This window comes from Branchiostoma lanceolatum, chromosome 17, assembly GCF_035083965.1.
Source record: "Branchiostoma lanceolatum isolate klBraLanc5 chromosome 17, klBraLanc5.hap2, whole genome shotgun sequence".
Taxonomy (NCBI): Eukaryota; Metazoa; Chordata; class Leptocardii; order Amphioxiformes; family Branchiostomatidae; genus Branchiostoma; species Branchiostoma lanceolatum.
The window spans coordinates 8,134,276-8,153,059 of record NC_089738.1 but is presented as its reverse complement, the minus strand read 5'-3'; the positions used below and the strand labels follow the sequence as shown (position 1 = coordinate 8,153,059).

The following is an 18,784-nucleotide window of genomic DNA, read 5'->3' as shown; positions in this document are numbered from 1 at the left end:
AACACGTACATCGAACGTCTTCTGACAAAATTGTAATAAATTCTGTCCAATGTTGAAGTAATGATAGCACAAACACTTCACCCCATACGTTGTCAGCTATAGATAGCTAAAATAATGAACTGATCGTTTCACTCGTCAAGTACGCCAATGTTCAAATGTTTTTTTGTATACTTTCTTAGCGTGCCTACCAAAAAGGATAGGCACAACAAACCAAACGTCTTCTGAAAAAATGGCAATAAATTTCAACCAATGTTGAAGTAATGAGAGCACCAACACTTGGACCTCATTTGTTCCCAGCTATAGATAGCTGAAATAATGGACTAATAGCTTCACCTGGCAATTACGTGGATGTCCCACCGTCCACTAACACTTCATCACAAATAGATGCGTTCTTAATGGATGGTATATGAGGAGGCCCCCGATTGCCTGAGCAGAGGACTATGAAGGATAATGTCTACAGTGGGTATATAGCTGTGCACCATAACTGACTGATGAAATTGGAATCTACATATTGAAGTCATCCGAAGAATTTAGGTCATCAATCACTTGGGTGCACCTCCCTTTTCATATTAAACCTGTCATGGTTCCTTTGTTTCATGGCGTATTTATTCAAATCACGCGTTTTTCTTAGCTATTTGAAGAAGACGAACCCTCTTGTGCAGTCCTGTATAAGCTTGCATGGCTTGAGGCTCTCTCTCTCAGCCATGACAAGATAAAATATGTTTCGCGATATTTGCGCCAAGATAAACGATCGCAATAAAGTTCTCAGCTCCCAAAAGACATCACTCAATACGACTACGGGCATAAAAAGCCACTTACATATAAAACCAAAACGTGGACGTTAACATGTATTGCTTGGTCATCTAATATCCCATATATCGTACACGTATACGACAATACACTTTCCTGAATTGAAAACCATAACCTGTTTTTATGTCCAAATAAAAGCATACACTCACAAAGTTGACGACCGGCCTTTAATTTGAAAACACGATCATAACATATTTGTGTCCAAATAAAGTACATTTGTCAATAAAGGCTTTACAACTGATTTTAGTAGAATTTCCTTGTCCGTAAAGTATACCTATCTAAAGCTCGAAATGAAGTGACCTTTCATTTACAATGTCTGGTTTATGTGTCTATTTTAACACCTAGTCTCATTGTGTTAAATGTAGAGAGATTCCCTTAACGGCAGTAAATGAAGAGTGGCCATAGAAGTCGCGGTGACATAAAAAGTAAATACGTTGCATCATGAAAATGAGCTTTTATATATCGATGTTCTATTTATTGAATGTAAACGCTCCGATGCGATTCTTACGATCTTCTAAAAGCCGAAATATAGCCAAAATAATACGTTTGGTGAACTAAGATATAGTTCCTGAATAAATATCTTTGATAGAAAATTAATTCTTTGAGCAGAAAGCGTTGGAAAAGTGTTCAGCAATTAATCATTGATCTCTACCGCCTTGGGGGCTATCACTTACCTTAGGCTCGACTTCCATCTTTGTTTCATAAAGCTTAAAAATGTCTTAAAGATGGATTTTCGCACAACGTATGAGTCGTCTTACATGTACATATAAGCTAATCTATACAGAATTCATGTCTGTGATTGGCAGTTGGATACAGCGTATTTAACTACAAACTGCACTTATGTGGATATACTGTGAATTTGTCCGAAAATGCTTTGAAATGATACATCATGTAAAAAAAAACGTGAGATTAGACAGCATTACATAACACTGCATTTATACAATGACACAGAATATTCTACAAATTCATATAAATTTTACATTCGTGATACCTAGTAGGCACTTGTTAAATGAGTGTTGTTGCTGTTGGCTTGCGGAAGATATCATGGATATATCATCTTAAAAAATGATATGCATTTTGTCCTTTCTGTCCCTAAATAAAGAATTTTAGGCAGAATTGTTAATCAATTGCAGTTACACTTATGTATTACTAAGCTACTTAAATCATTTCGTAAATCCTGTAAGTTCAATCCACATTGACAGCAACAAATTAAGACAAAATGATGGTCCTAAATGATTCACCCCTCTGTCAGGTGAAGGCTTAACATTATCATCGGTCACTTCATCTTCAATAACATATCCTATTAATCAAACAGCCACGCAACAAATATCAATTTGAATCCTAATTACAAGGATTGATGATAAGGTGAGTAATATTATTCCTACCCCAGTGACAACACTAATGACTACATTGTACTTATCACTAAAATGCATATGCTTTATAATGATGCGTCTTTTGTAGATAGCATATATCATAATAATAACAACAGAACACTGATATCCACTGAAAGTATATCTGCTCCTCTATTAAAAGAAAAAAAAATCATAATTATAGATCATTTCATGTGTACAAATCGCCACTTTATGTCATGGAATGTAAGACAATGATCGTCAAGAGACGCCATTTTAAGCCTTGGAGGAGACTGAAGGACAATTTTGGCCATGTTGATTTGACATATGGATGACATCCCCTAGGAACTCAAAAACTGATGCGAGCGTCCGAATAAAAAAGACGTTTATAAAAAAAAGTTGCATCTATTATGAAATTTAACTGGTCAGGGAGGTTGAGCAAATTATTAAGCACACTAAGTATGGTATAACGAATGATAGATCCTTTAATTTTGTTCTTTCATATTTTCTTCTTTGACTTTGGAATTGACTTTGGCATTGTACGACATTAGTATCCATTTCCCGGAAATATCTAATTATTTATGTAAATATGTTGAAATTTACGGCATACATTTGCTCATTTTGCAGCTGCGTTGCACGGTTTATAACAGGGACAAAAACTTTCTTTTTTTCTTTGGAAACGGACGAAATTTGATGCGCGCGCAGATATCATCCATATGATTGAATTAAAAAAGCCTGAAGGAAATTGTCATATTCCAACTAAAGCACCTACGGGTACACCAGGTCATGCATATGAGCAAATTTAATTCTATGCATCTTCAATCTTAATAGTTTCCAGTCGTCCTGGAGTTAGTTTATCTTATGACTTTAACATTTTATGCACAGCTTTAAACCCTGAGGATTCATCATATGGTGAAGATAACAGCGTTAAATGTCAATTCACTATGAGTTGCACATGGGAATACAAATGCCTTGCACAAAAGTATCTAAATTATATACAGAATGTGATTAGAAATTTTGCATAGTTCTGAAAAGATATAATTGTTTCCTAATCATTCTATTGATTTTTCAAAAACAAATAACAAACATAATCAGCGAACAATCCAGCAAGAAATGATAAAGCATTAAGAAAATATATATAACGATAAAGTGATCATCATCTGAAATAGTATCAAGTGCAGAAATTTCAAAGGCGATAATTATGATAATAACAGAAATTTTTAAAGCCGTGGACTTACAAAATATAGAAATTATAACAAAAATTCTGGAGTTTCAACTATAACAATAATGATAGCGGAAATAAAACTATAATGTAACAGGAGTTTCAAACATGAGAATGATAATTTACAGAAATTCAAATACAAGTAAACTTCAGCGTGGCAAGTATACAAGAATCCAGCTGCATAGATGGTTTTATTGTTTATAGTACATTTTTGCTAACTATTAAAAATCCAGTTTGGCTTTTTTCCATTGCATTATGTATATCGATCAATGCAATGTTCTTCATGAATTGGCTGACCCCATGGGGTCATGAGACAACACAGATATGTAACAAATCCCCCTAGATGATAATCCAATAAAACAGAATGAGATTGAAGGTCACCATCACAGCTGTGGACGGCTCATTAATACCATATTGGCAAAGTTTCAATTTTTTTCGATTAAAGGACGAATCCATTTTCATTCATAGGGGCGGATGAGAAATCGCAAACTTCAGTTGGCGAAATGACGTTGAATAGAGAAAAAATACAGAAAATGCCAAGTAAACTTCAATATGCAAATGTGTGTCGACTTCTTTCCCCATGTAAATAACATTTTACATAATTTACTTGAAAGTTCTTCTGTGTTGAAAGAAGTAATTCAGAATCAATGTTGAACTGCAATAGCCGACACAAAAAATGGACTGGACTTACTCAAATTTTCGACTGATCAGCTCCAGTTTTTGTCAAGGAATGAGCAATCCACTGCTTCTGTAAAGTCACGTTTTGCAGATAGAATACGTGACTCGGTGAGCAGTGGATCATAAGCTGCAAAAAGTGTATGGTGCCCCCCGTCTCTACTGAGGGATGGTTGTAGAGCCTGGATGTAGATGGCTTCTTTTGCTCCTCTTCCAAAAAAAGCTGGTTCTTGTGTCCAAGATTCTTTTTTGTCCAGTAAAACAGGTGGCTCTGAATGTATGTGTTGTGAAGCTTTGGCGTGTGTGTTCAAGGAACCTGACCGTAAGTGAACTTTTAGTCTCTCAAATGTAACTTTTCTTTGCGTACATACAGTAGGGAATAAAAAAAGTTCCCTCCCTAAAATTCGTTTTCTACGGGAGAAAAACAGAGATGATAAAAAAAATACCAAGTAACCTTTAGAATGCAAATGTATGTCGACTTCTTTGCCGATGTAAGGAATCTTTACATACAGAAGGGAATAAAAAAAGTTCCCTCCCTTGGTATGTCTTGTCGGAATGTCCCTTTACACAGGCGCATTGATCTCGCGGTATAGGATATCTCGTGAGGAGATGTCACCTCGGCTTAGCAGGATCTGCCGGCAGTGCGCAATGCATTGTTGGGATTAGTCCGGGATTGTAGGTTTCAGACAGCGGAGCCGTTATTGGATTTAAAAGATACACCGGGCGGATTTAATGTCGTCCTATAATCTATCACAGTTACTGATGCGTAAAGGGTACCATCGGGAACGCTAGAACGGAACTCTTTTAATCAACTAACAGTACTTTTACTCTATACCGTTAACGTGTCGTCTAGGGGTTCACGTTAACGTACAGGTATGGCGATGCAGGGTACCCTGCATTGTATCTTAAGATGTACAGGGAGAAATGCTATTAGATATGTCGGTTTCAAAAAGGCATGGAGCAATTTCTTCTAAAACAGATGAGTTCTTAATTTGTATCTATCGTAGTTTGTTGTCTGTGAAGATACAATCATGAAGATACAAAGTGTTCTGCAGTATATTTGATGATGTACAAGGAACAATACTATTAGATATGTCGGTTTCAAGAGGGCATCGAGCAATTTCCTATAAAACAGATAAGTTCTTAATTTGTATCAATCGTAGCTTGGTGTCTCTGAAGATACAAGTATGAAGATAAAGAGTATTCTGCAGTGTATATCTTAAGATGTGCAATTTCGTTACAACATATTAGTGCTTTATCTGTATCTATCGTAGCTTGATGTCTCTGAAGATACAAGTTTTGGAGATACAAAATATTCTGCAGTATATCTGATGATATACAGGGAGCAATGCAATTAGATATGTCAGTTTCAAGAAGACATTGAGCAATTTTCTCTGACACAGATAATTCCTTTATTTGAATCTATCGTCGTTTGATGCCTGTGGAAACCATATGATCTAATTACATTTGTTTCGGTCATGGTATATGAAATATGGCCGAGGCCCTGGAGTGTCTGTTGCACTTCTCTCATGTGAGAACGTCTCAGACAGTCTGGCGTCTCCTGAAGTGACATCTTGTTATCTTAAATACCTTCAACAGGCGAGCGGAGGAGTCAGAGTGGTCAGAGCAGAGGTCACGTCAACGGCGAGGCTTAGCCTTTGGGGAGCCAAAGCCTGTCGATATGTTTCGCCTTTAAAATGCCGTTCTTCATCGCTAGCGTGGGCTAGGCTACTCGATGGACAACAAGATTTCTAAGACACATTGATGTCTGGTGACTGTTTCCGAATTTTAGTCACTTGCTTGAGTAAGGCCGTGTAGATTGGATTACATGGATGGCATCCGCGCGCGCATCAATTTTTCTCCGTTTCCAAAAAAACATGCTGTAAGTAGTACAAAGCAGCTGCAAAATGAAGACAGAAAAAACAGACAGACAAAAACTAATACCTTCTGGTGAATTAGTAGCATCTTCCATTGACCTTTATAACCTGGACTGCCATGTCGGACTGACGACAAGTTCTACCGCCTCTGAACTGTACTTCCTGTCACTCGGGCATGTCTGACCTTTGCTATCATCTTCCCACTCACTTCCTGTCACTCTACTGACAGTGTATGACAAACAAATCATGAACACACGCCAACATTGACAGAAAAATGTACAGAAAACAAAGACTCAGTAGACAAAGTAAAAAAAGACTGTCAAGATCTAGAATCTGAACCAACGCTGTAGTATCAGTACCAAGGAACGGGCACGACATTGCGTGCTGCATATAAACTGTTCTGTGTTCAAGAGCTAGGGATTGGGCGATCAGAAACATGTCATTTCGTCAAAGTATAAATGGATGCCCTGTGACAGGGGGTCATCTCAAACACTGTCATATATGGATGTGTCCAATGGAAGATGTTATAGATGCTTACATGAATTATTGGCCCTCCACTTTTGTACCGACAATGTACTTTATTACACGCTACCACTTCTACTAAAATGGATAAAAGAGTCGGAGTGCCGAAACAAACTTGTTAGGGCACGAAAATTCCCGACTGTGACAGCCAACTACAGAAGTTATATATCCATCTATCTATCTATCCATCTATCTACCCATCTATCTATCCATCTATCTATGAATAAATATAATTACCGCAACACCGCTTAAGGCCAGTCATTCGTCAAACGTTCTTTAACCGTGCATCAACCGCCTTTTTGCTTGAAAACCTAAGTGCAATTATGAAAAAGGTTGCACTTTTCAGATGTAATGTTTTTGCCCCCTCTTTAGTAGTGTCTACAAGTAGACAAGCATGACGGCGCCAAGTAGGCTTACAGGACATCGCCCCCACTGTCTTAAAAGGGATGAGGATGACACTTTTGCTCCCAAACAGGAGGATACTGCGTAGTTTTCCTTTTAACCAGTTGTCTTGACAATTGCATGCTTAGATTTTCCCTTTCACCTTCGAAACATTGCTTCGGAGATTAATAAGAAAAATGCAGAAAGGTTTCTTGCCTTCTGGATGTTTATGTAATGACTGAGATGCCAAGCGTGTTTTACTTATGATAAATGACAACTCGGTTTGTTCCGTTGCCTCATGACCCCACTATCTTAGAAACTACGAGAATGAAACTGCCGCTGCGTAGTTTCGCCCCATAAGTAATTGAAAGCTAATTATTTCCCCTTCATAACATCGCTCCGTAGAACAGAAAGGAAAATGCAGAAAGTCTTTCTTGCCTTTGGAATATGTATGTGAAGATACACTGAAACGCCAAGCATATTTTACTAATGATAGTAAGAAACAGCGAGAAACCTTAGACACTTTTGCTCCCAAACACAATTGAGATCGTGTGGTTTTTCCTTCAAAACATTGCTCTGTAGAACACTAGGACAAATACAATGCAGAAAGCCTTTCTTGCCTATAGGGTTTGTATGTGAAGATAGACTGTGATGCCAAGCGTTTTACTTATGATAAATGACAGCTCGGTTTGTTCCCTTGCCCCGTGACCCCCGCTCCTTTCCGCGGACGGTGCCGGGGCAGGATTGATGTCCGACCGGAGGGCACGTAACTGCAGCTTGACGCTCTTCCATGCACTCTGACACACGTATATGCGACACGAGATATTCCTGGAAGTATTTCTGTTGAACATCACGAAAATTCCTGAAAATCTTTTATGTAGAACGTCACGGATATTTCTGGAAGTAGTTTCTGTGGAACGTCACTTATGTTCCTGGAAGTAGTTTCTGTGGAACATCACTGATGTTCCTGGAAGTATATTATGTGGAACGTCACGGATATTCCTGGAATCAGTTTCTGTGGAACACCACGGATATTCCTAGAAGAATTTTCTGTAGAACGTCATTGATATTCCTGGAAGTATTTTCTGTAGAACTTCACGGATATTCTTGGAACTATTTTTTTGTAGGACGTCACGGACATTCTTGGAAGTATCTTTTGTTTTTTCGTAGAACGTCACGGATATTCTTGGAAGTATTTTCTGTAGAACGTCACGGATATTCCTGGAAATATTTTCTGTCCAAAGCAACGTGTTTCCAAATCTTTTCTTTTAGGTTTTAACTACCAATCAATGGATGGTTTATTTTGTGGTTATGATTTATGAATTGTAAGTTTGATTTGGATCTATAGCTATGTTTCGATTGTTTGATTCAAATGTCTGGTATTGTTTTGTGATTTATTTCACAAATTATGTCCAAAAACTTTCAGGATGCTGGGGTGCAAAAAGGAATGCTGAGTATACGTACAGATACATTGTAGATAAAACGATACTAGTACTGTCACCAACAAAGAGAAATTAACCTCGGTTGTGTCGAAGTCATATAAAACTGTTCTAGCTTCTTGTTGACTGGTGATATTTTACATCATTCCCAGTATCTAGTCTGAGTTCCTTGACATTGTCATAATAGTTGCCCGTGAAAAAAGGCGTGGGCGTAAAGTAACAAACGCGATGTAGATCCAATTCTGACGCTTTAAATACCAGTAATTTGTCTTTTGTCTATCCCGATAAGCTGACATGTACCGTGTGTGGACAGCACAGTGGGTTCGAGTAACTTATAAATCACCAGAATGGAGTTTTGAAAGCACTTTAAAAGTTTCGTCCGAAACGTTTGAGAGCGAAGTTTATCTCACAGTTGGGGCTGAATGGCCCTCTGTCTACTGCAGGGGAAAGCAATTGCCCGTATCGACCGTCTAGAGTACGAGTAATGGCAGACAAGGATTGCACAAGCTTAAGACAGAATTTGACAAATTGTCCCAATTTCTTATAATTGGAAGAAGAAGAATGCTAAGGGAAAAGTACGAAGTTCATGAACGTCTAGTGGTTGTATTTTATGGATTGTTATTGAGTCAGAGGCTCCGAGCTCAAGATGATAAATGAAAGCTCACGCTTATATAAGGTAATATTTCAGAGCAACTTTTGAATGTATTACGTTTGGTTGAGTTCAGAACAAATAAGCTTATTTTAGGTGATATGTTTAATAGTCACTTGGGTTTCTATTTAACTAACGACAGTGGATAGTTTGGAAATGAATTCCGTATTAATCCCGTCCTAGAGGACTTAAAGTAATTTATTTAGTTAATATAGGAAAGAGCTCCTACGCTTTGGATAATGGGTGACATCGATCCATTTAGATTTAAACAACACAAGACTAACAAACTTTTTTTGCACTATACTGCTTGATATAACTCAGATCTTCGGCTAACCCTAACGAGTGGTTACTTCTTATGACATTACAGGAAACAGAGTGAAAAGAGACAGCACTTAACAAAGAAAAGTTAGGAGAATAACACAAATCCTATAGTACTAAAAATTAACTGTGAAAGATCTGAACATGGCATGTTATGAAGAAAGATTGACGCTTTATAATGTGTAGTTAGCCCCAGTAGTTCTGTAGCCTGGGTGCCATCCTATTTCTACCGGGGCTCCTACACTCGCTACCATAAAAATATCTTTTTAGGGTAGCGAGTGTAGGAGCCCCGGTAGAAATAGGATGGCACCCAGGCTAGTAGTTCTGCGCTGTTGGCAAAGTAAATGGCAGTAAATAACCAGTAGGTTTGTGTTTGGCACATAATACCCTATTGTATTTAAGAGTATTTTTCTTGTCTAAAAACAGCTAATTGCATCCAGTATCGTGCGTGGTTTACGTCACTAAACTAGGTATGTTCTAACTGCCTTTTTACAAGAGAGCCGACATTCAGTGCATCCCCTCCCAAGTGCTTTCTTGGAAAAGAGTCATTCACCCATACAACACAATGAACCCATCCTGAACTCACATTTTGCGATATCTTGATTTGTTTGCCCCTTTCCCTAACGCATGACGCAAAAGTCGTCTTTCAAAAGGTCGCTGTTCGGTCTTGTCAGCTACCGTTGACATTAATAAAGGTAGAATACACCATCTCCAGCGCGCTAGTGGTATTTCATCAAGCTCCGGAACGTGTATGAGTGCGCAGCGGCATGTGCTGGCGATATTCCCGCCCCACTGATCCATGAAATAAGAATGCTTCGCTATATTTCATGCACATTGCGAGATTGGTGGCTTCATATCTTTTCCATGTCTAGACGAATTTCCACAAACACAGCAACACCACTTTCAGCACCTCAAACAGATACTGCCTCCTATTTGTATTCCGCAAGCTGCTATTACTAACTGTTGATCCCGGTTGCCCAGGCGTAAGTGTTCAACAATGAAGTTTAGTCAGTAGATTCGTTATCTTTACTCCCTTTACCCGCGTAGTATTCCTACATTGTGGCGTCGCGTTGGCTTAACGGTTAAGGTATTTGGCCCAGAACCCCGAGGCCCTGGGTTCGAATTCCCTGACATGCCACCGATGTTGTATCCTTGTGAAAAGTATCTTACATGACTTTCCCTGCTCTACCCAGGTGTAAAAATGAGTACCTGACTTCGGTTGGGGGGGTTAAAGGCGGTGAAATGAGACGATTGGGGTCCACCTTCCAATACAATGTCCTAGAGAAACCCCTGCCCCTACGGCCTCAAAAGCCCATTGAGCTAATTTTACCTTCACCTTTTTACCATGATGATTATGATTCCTGAAATTTTTAAACGTTCCAATACCATGCCCTAAACACAGTGGATAACTTAACCACCCACTGCCCCTACGGCCTCAAAAAGTCTATGAAACTAATTTTACCTTTACCTTTTTACCATGATAGGTATGATTCCCAGACGTTCTAATACCGTGACCGCTAGACACAGCGGATAACAGCCCACTGGCACTGCCCCTACGGCCTCAAAAAGGCTATGGGACTACCTTCACCATTACATTTTATCTCGACATGCCCAAACGGTCTCACCAGACACGGACTCTCGCGTCCACATCTCTCTCTGTTGTACTTATCATTATTCAATGCCTGTACCCACCTGTGTGTGTCTATTAAGGCCATTGCCTTCTATAACTCATACAAACTACTCTCATTCTGAAACCGTTCGGCGAATCGAAATCTGCGTTTAGACAAGAGGTGGGCGCGAGGAGTTGATCATATGAAAGATTGCCGCGACAAATGGGGGCCTCACTTCGCAGCGGATAATGTGAAATCATACTGGCGTAACATATTATTACACATACGGGGTGGATATGTTAGCTTGAGGGCCACTTTTTTCATGATTATGGCAAGGCGTTGTGTTGGCGTAACGGTAAGTGTCCTGGCCCAGAACACAGACTAAGAGATCCTGCGTTCGAATCTTATGACAGGCGACCGATGTTGTGCCCATGGAAACGCACTTTACACGACTTTCCTCACTTTACTCAGGTGTAAAAAATAACGCATTTTCGTTAGAGGATTTGTCGAACTTGGCAGACTTTCTTGATCAAACATAATTTGTGTACCGCCAAACGCCTTTCTCTCTGTTGTTTTTCCACGCCATGTTAGGTTGTAGCTAGGGATTTGTGGAGAACAAAATCCGTTTTTCCTACAAGGAAAAATGGGACCCTTACTTCGGCTAGGGAGGTAAAAGGCGGTGGAAGGAGAGGGATGGGCTCCGCCTTCCAATACCTCCGCCTTCCAATACCTTGCTTTTCGCAAGGGCACAACATCGATGGGCTCCGCCTTCCAATACCTTGACACAGTACAGTGGATAACAACGCATTCTCCGTACGGCCTCAAAAAGCCCATAGGACTTATTTTACCATTACCTTTTTGCCAAAATAATGATTATTCCCAAACGTTCCAAACTAAAACGAAAGAATCACAGAATTCCTATCCATATAAATTGTTAACGTGAGGCAGGTAAACTTGATCTTCGATCCTCCTCCAACTGGAAATAACTTTTCACTTTCCTTGACGTTTTATGGATTTCCTGATGTTCCAATGGCGCCACTTCTACTGACCATGTCTGAACGATGGCTTATTTCTTCTCTTAGACTACCAACATCCTGGTCGTAAAGCGTTTTACCTGACAACAACGTGCGAGCTACATCTGACCTGTCAGATCTTTTGGTGGGGCGGTCAGCCTTTGCACTATAAGATGGAGTCAGTAAAAGTAAAAGGAACGTTAAAACATTTTAACGGAGAAAATAACAGTGCCATATGTCCCTAAATCTCAGTCGGTAGCAGCCTCACAGTTGAGCTCCTGGTTACAATTAGTTGGTAACTGGGAGACCCGGGAAGGGAATGTCGGTTGGTGCTGCACCTGTCTTTCGGAAGGGACGTAAAATGGATATCCCGCATTCGAGGATATACTCTGCAACGTTAACTGAAGCAGCAAGGAAAATTGCTACCCCATGTGCAACTAGGTACCATCCATAAGAACGAAATTATGCTGGCATTATTCATATCATATCTACACCGTAATAACAGCATATATATATGCAAGCACATGATGATCGTAAAAATGAGACAGACAAATGTATTTCATTCCAAGCTTAAAACAGAACAAACGTTCCATAACAATAATCTATATCTATGGTTGCATAATGAACTCTACACTAGCACACGCTACAATCGTAGAATTCACATAAACGATGGTGCAATAGTGCATGATGCCGGATACACGAAGTAAAGCACGTTTGCAGCCACTCTGCAACCGAGCAATTTGACAAAGCACTCAACAAATCTTATCTATGAAAATATCTTTACGCCTTGTGTGTTTGTTGTCTTTTTAGTCCTATTTGCACACTTTGCATAATATTCCCATCATAAAGTCAAGGGGAACACAAAACTACTTCAGGTCGCAGCGAGGTCGCCAACGTACCGCAGTTCAGTGAGATATGTCCGCTTATATACACCAGCGCTGACTGTCAACAATAATCTATCTCAGAGATATCCCAAAACTGTCATATCGTCATCTCGTCCTGCTGCCAAGCCATTTCACGGATCGATACCAGTCTGCCAGCATCTGTCACCAACGGTTATGTTTTTATCACCGGCGCTGTCAAAACTTTCAGAACAAACTGGGCACCTCTGACACTTCACTGCAGTTTGTATTGGAACGCAGCTGCTATACAGTCAGTCGTGTATCACAACGTTTATGAGTTGTAACATTAGAAAAAGAATCATGGAAGCTCATCTGTTTGGGTAGTAATCATAATACTATACTAAACTTTCTTCCAACACTAAGGTATTCGAGGATCAAATTTTCAACGACCACTGTCGCCTTCTTCAGGATCAATAATGACCAATCACTGCCGAACGTAATCTCGCGAGAGTTACAGACACGTGACTTTATTGACACGTGTCTTTGCGGATACGTGACGTCAGCAATTGGTTGAACGTGCCATGAGGTTTATATCGCCCACTGTGTCTGTTAGAAGATTGGAAAAAGAAGATTGTCACGTAATTGAATATGGGATTCCAAATGAATGTATATTTGTCGGTTCGTAACACGCACTACAAAGTACAAGCTCTTCGTGTGTTGCTTCAAGACTACACTAAGTTCTTGCTCCAATATGACATATTCTTCATTGTTTATCAATGTGCGGATTATGCTTCATTGTAGTATGTTATGAGTTGCATTATATATTCGTAGATATAGTTTTTTTTTACTGTATTGTACTGTTGATGTTGTCTTTACCGTGTGGGAGGGCAAGTTGTAAGTGGCGTATGTACCTATTTTGCCCTCCCCTTTCACATTATCATCAACTCAAACATAACAATAAAAATGAAAAATACAAGAGTAGTCTATAAGGACAGTTAGTTGTTAGCCTGATATACTGCTCTTTGGAATTTTCCGGACACAGACCATGCATAGATTGTATCCGTCCCATAACGAACAGTAGTAAATGGCTTCATGCAAGCAGAATCCGCACCGAGAGACCTTTAAATTCAGGAGGTCATTATAACAGCTAAATTAGATTTTATTCTATGAGACAAGGTGCCCACCCCACTCTAGGCACCCTTTGATCTTCAACGCCACTCTTCTTTATTCATGTCGCTTCAATTTCAACCAAACCAGTTTGCGGTCGTTCTAATTTCGATTTCTCTGTCTATGCCGCAGATGTAATTGAGAAGTCTATAAAACCGTATTGGTAGTATTTACATTCAATTCAAATCATTTTGGGCCCGCTTTAGTTATCGATTTTGCTGTCTGTCTTGATATAAGATCTTTCACCAAGTGTAGTTACTTGACAGCATAAGTTAACATACGTGCTACAATGCTCTGATTTATTTGAGATTGTTCAACTTGTTCATTTCATTCCCATCAACGCAGCTACTGTTCTCAACATGACGTACCGCCTATGTTACTGTGAACGTCAACTACAACTAGATAAGTGTACTTGAAAGAATATGCATTGTGAACTCGGTCGCGAGCTAGAGCGATTGAGAGTGGCCAAACGGTCGCATGGTAATGTACAATAGACAAACTATCCACAGGGAAGCTTTGTAATTGGCTATATTTCACTTTGCAGATGGGAGTGAACGGTATCCCCTGGCCGTGATGGTATTCATCCACGGCGGAGGATATACGTACGGAGCGGGGAGTGCTTACGACGGAAGCGTGCTCGCCAGTCTAGGCAATGTCGTGGTGGTCACCGTTAACTACCGGCTGGGCGCTTTTGGTAAGCTAATCTCTATACCAGCATTACTGATAAAGTATCACCGTTGACGTTAGAAGTGCAATATGGGTGGGAGGATTGTTTCGAATTGCTGATTTCAAGGCGGAGATCGTTTATATGGATGTAGTTCTGGTGGCATCGTGATGTTCAGATGGAGAATATGTTCAAAGTCACCGCAACGTGGCATTCGCAGATAACACAATATGAAAGATATGTCAATGCTAAGTGCCTGATAAGGTGGTTATGTCCGTTGCATGGGCAAGCCTCATCCATGAACAAACGCGTTTTAACTACGTATCCTCTCGAAACTTGAGACATTTTGTCCGTAAAGATTTAAGTTCTGAAACCTTGTCGAACTAATCCTACCTATAAAACAATACGATAAAAGACCATCATAGCATATGATCAACTAGAAATAGCGTCGTCAAAAATGAAAAGCTTTTTTTTATTGTTTATGAGCAGTACTGAACGTTCAATATTATTATGCCGAAGACGCCTTCTACAACTAGCTTGTAGTGCAAGGCACGCTTTCCAATGTTGTTAATTACATGTCAAAATGTAAAGTGTTCGTTATCTCTACAGTGTAAACGTTCTTATCGAACTGTAATTGTCTTGTATGGTGATTGTCCCCCTGTGCATGAATGTGTAATGTCAGGCATTTTACTATGGGAAGTCACGAACGCACAATGAGGGGAACGGAACCTTGAATAAAAGTCTATTTGTACACAACCAAGTGCTTTATTCAACCGACGTTTATAGTAACCATGTGTCACCATGCTCAGGGCAATTCTGACGGTTTCACATTGCACTGCAGCTATAGGTGTCGCTGCTTACAGATGAGGTCCCAAAAGTATTAACATATGTACAGAGATAGTTAATGCGGTGGTTACAATGCGGTCACAAACGCAAAGGTGTGTATTATATACATTAATGTTGTCACGTGGCAATGACAGTGCAACAATAATCATCTACTTCTTAAACACCACATTAATTATTTCAGTCTGTACATATGTACGTTACCTTTGGGACCGCATCTGTAAGCAACGACACCTATAGCTGCAGTGCACAGTGAACTAGTGAGAAGGGTGACAGACGGTCACCGAAACGTCAGTGGAATAAAACACTTGTTTGTGTACAAAGAGTCTTTTCATTCAGTGACCGAACAACATGATTCACGAAGAATAGAACCCTGCTAACGTTAACATTTCATTTCCAAGGTTTTCTGAACACGGGTGACGCTAGTTCTCCAGGAAACTACGGTTTGTTGGACCAGATCGCAGCATTGAGGTGGGTGAATGAAAACATTGACAGGTTCCACGGAGACCCTAATCTCGTCACGCTCTTCGGGGTGGACACTGGAGCCGCTGCTGTCAACCTGCTGATGTTGACTCCCAGCGCGGACGGTGAGCGACGCTATCAAAACCTCACTTATTGCTAGCCTCTTCCGGGCTCCATAGGTCGCTTAAAAAATGGCCAAACATGCCAAAGAAGTCAACCGGCCGGGGATTGCAACCTCCTGACGAATCTCTACTGTCCTTTTTTCAGCGACCTATGGCGTATAGTAGAGCCTGACATATTGCATGTCCTTAGTAAAAAAAGATCATAGAAATGCCACTCTCCTTTCACACTTTCAATATCAACTAGGCAAGTGAAGGGTAATTATAGCCGTTTCATGGACTTTAAGTAAGCTCCACAACGTCACAGTGTTAACTTCAGCATAAGTACCTAAATTTTCATAGAGTTCTGACAAAGACATTATGTATAGTCTCATAAGCTTTCTTGCCTATCTTCAGGACTTTTCCGCCGAGCTATTCTGCAAAGTGGCTCTTCATTGGCCAGTTGGGCTCTTTCAACAGGAGGGCGACGAATCACCAACCTTCTTGCAGAGCAGATCGATTGTTGTAAGCCGAACATCTCCAAGACGGTTGAGTGCTTGCGGAAAAAACCGTACCAAGACATCATGTCAGCTGATATCAGGATGTTGGGTTCGCAGTTCTTTCCCATATTTGGGCCGGTCGTGGACGGTGACGTCATACCTGATCACCCAAGGAACCTTATGAGTGGTATCGGTATACATTTGAATACTCTAAATCACTCTACAACATTAAATTGTATTTCCTATGATAACGTTTTTATTCATATTTAGCGGTAACAAACGCAATCACACGTACGTAATGTCCGGCGCCATTTTGAAGCTACTCTCGCGAGAGCACAATCTGGCGCGAGCGCCCGTGATTTGGCACTCGAGCGGTAAGATATCTCGAAGCTCAGCGCTAAACAATTATAAATACTATATATGCATGCTGTAATCGCTACATTTAACATTGCGTGAGTCAACAACACATTTGGACATATCTTTTGCATCCAGCTGGTGGTCAGTTCTGGACGTACGATGCTCTCCTCGGAGTGACCGAATCAGAAGGCTACATGTACATCAGCGATCTACGCAGCATCGAGGACGGCGTTTCAGCGGACGGCTTCAAACTCCTCATCGGTGACTTCGTGAACCAGCTCTTCCCGAACCGGGAGGCGGAAATTACCGATGCCGTGGCTTTCATCTACACCAACTGGGGCGAGGACACCAACAAAACTCGACGCAGTGGCCTCTTGCGAATGTTTACGGAACAACAAATGGGCGTGCCGTCCATTCAAACGGCAAACATGCACTCGACCGGCAATACCAGATCCGGCACCTTCTTCTACACGTTTAACTACCGGCCCACGAGTAGCCCCACGCCAGAGTGGGTGGAGGCTGCGCACGGAGAGGAGATTCCCTTCGTGTTCGGCGCACCTTTGATCTCTGACACCATGTTTAAAAACATGACCTTCACCAAACTTGAGTCTATGTTGAGCACCGCCATTATGACCTACTGGACCAACTTTGCAAAGACGGGGTAGGTCTTTTACATGACCACGATAGCGTTCTGTTTTAAAGATAAGGCCCATGCTTTTAAAAAGTACGCGGTCGTTTCAAATGTCACGGCACTTCCTTTTACAGCTTGTACACATTTTTAAACCACGGACTTTTACAGTATCTTCTTTTACATATCATACATGTTTTCAATGCTACTCAACTGTTACTTTTTTCTTCAATTCCACAGAAGTCCAAATGAGCCACGAAAGCAGGAGACGACTTTCCTCCACTTGAGACCAAACCGTTACGAAGACGTTCTGTGGAAGCCGTACAACAGCGAGATCGTCGGACAGGAAGGCGACAGTTACATGTACTTCGGTATGAGACCAAGAGTTCCAAGCGGGTATCGTTCCCAGAGAGTAGCATTCTGGAAAGAGCTCGTTCCCAAGCTACTCAAGCCTCCTCAAGTCGTTGGGAACGGGAATGCGTACCCTACTCACTCCCTGAGCGAGCTGTGCGCACGTTTGGACGTGGGGAGGGCGATCTTAGTAGGTAACGAAGTAGTCCCTACTCGAGCCATGGGTGATCAGAGAAACGGTGTCGTCACTTGTTTCCCCACAACGCAAGCTCCTACCGCGGATCCTTCCTTACAAAGACCTAAAGTAGGTTTCGACATGACTTGGACTCCCAAATGGTCAAGCGTGGACAGACGCAACAGAAATCGCGGTTACTCTTCAGAACTTAGCGTTGTCATCGCAGTTGGGACCTCTTTACTATTTGTCAATGTCGTTGTCTTTGCCGTATGTTATCACCGTAAGGAGAGAAAATCTAAAGAGAAACCAGGAGCTCATACCCAAGATAAAGTCAGGTTAAAGGTTTCAGATGTTCAAGAGATGATCAAGATGATGGAATTCCAGGACTCTACCTCGTTAGAAGCGGACGGTACTAATAAATCGGAGCTGGTGGACACTACTACGATAAAGTCTTCTCGCCTTGTCTAGCAGTAAAGAAAAAAAAGAAGTGTCGCTGGCTGCTTCATGGTCACGTGCTGTTTGATAGCATTGATGTATTTGAATGTCCAAAGTAAGAATAAATGCGATATGTGCCTGTCTTGTTGTTTCATTGACTGAGATCATGTTCTTTTGCTTGAATTGTGCTGATTTATTCACTCCTCTTGAAACACCTACTACGCATAAGCGTTTTTGCACTTCCGAGTAAGCATGCGCGGCGACAGGAATTGTGGGTAATATGTCAAAGGTGAAGATAAGGCTCCTGGCTTGTAAACTGTTCTTGTCTCGATTTACATGATTCCAGACAGGTATTGTATACGTCCCATCTAATTTCTGTTGCCGCGCATACGTACTC

General features: G+C 40.8%; 1 protein-coding gene across 2 annotated transcripts in view; it reads left to right on the top strand.

Annotated features, from left to right (window-relative positions):
* The window catches only part of LOC136423601 (neuroligin-4, X-linked-like), a 49,276-nt gene extending 30,750 nt beyond the window's left edge, over nt 1–18,526 (top strand). For both annotated transcript variants that reach the window (XM_066411829.1, XM_066411828.1), the window contains exons 3-7: nt 14,419–14,568; nt 15,783–15,968; nt 16,359–16,628; nt 16,934–17,459; nt 17,667–18,526. In XM_066411829.1, coding sequence (XP_066267926.1) covers nt 14,419–14,568; nt 15,783–15,968; nt 16,359–16,628; nt 16,934–17,459; nt 17,667–18,420 — 1,886 coding nt within the window. In that variant the 3' untranslated portion in view covers nt 18,421–18,526. The remainder of the gene's footprint in view (nt 1–14,418; nt 14,569–15,782; nt 15,969–16,358; nt 16,629–16,933; nt 17,460–17,666) is intronic.
* Nucleotides 18,527–18,784: the final 258 nt, after the last annotated feature.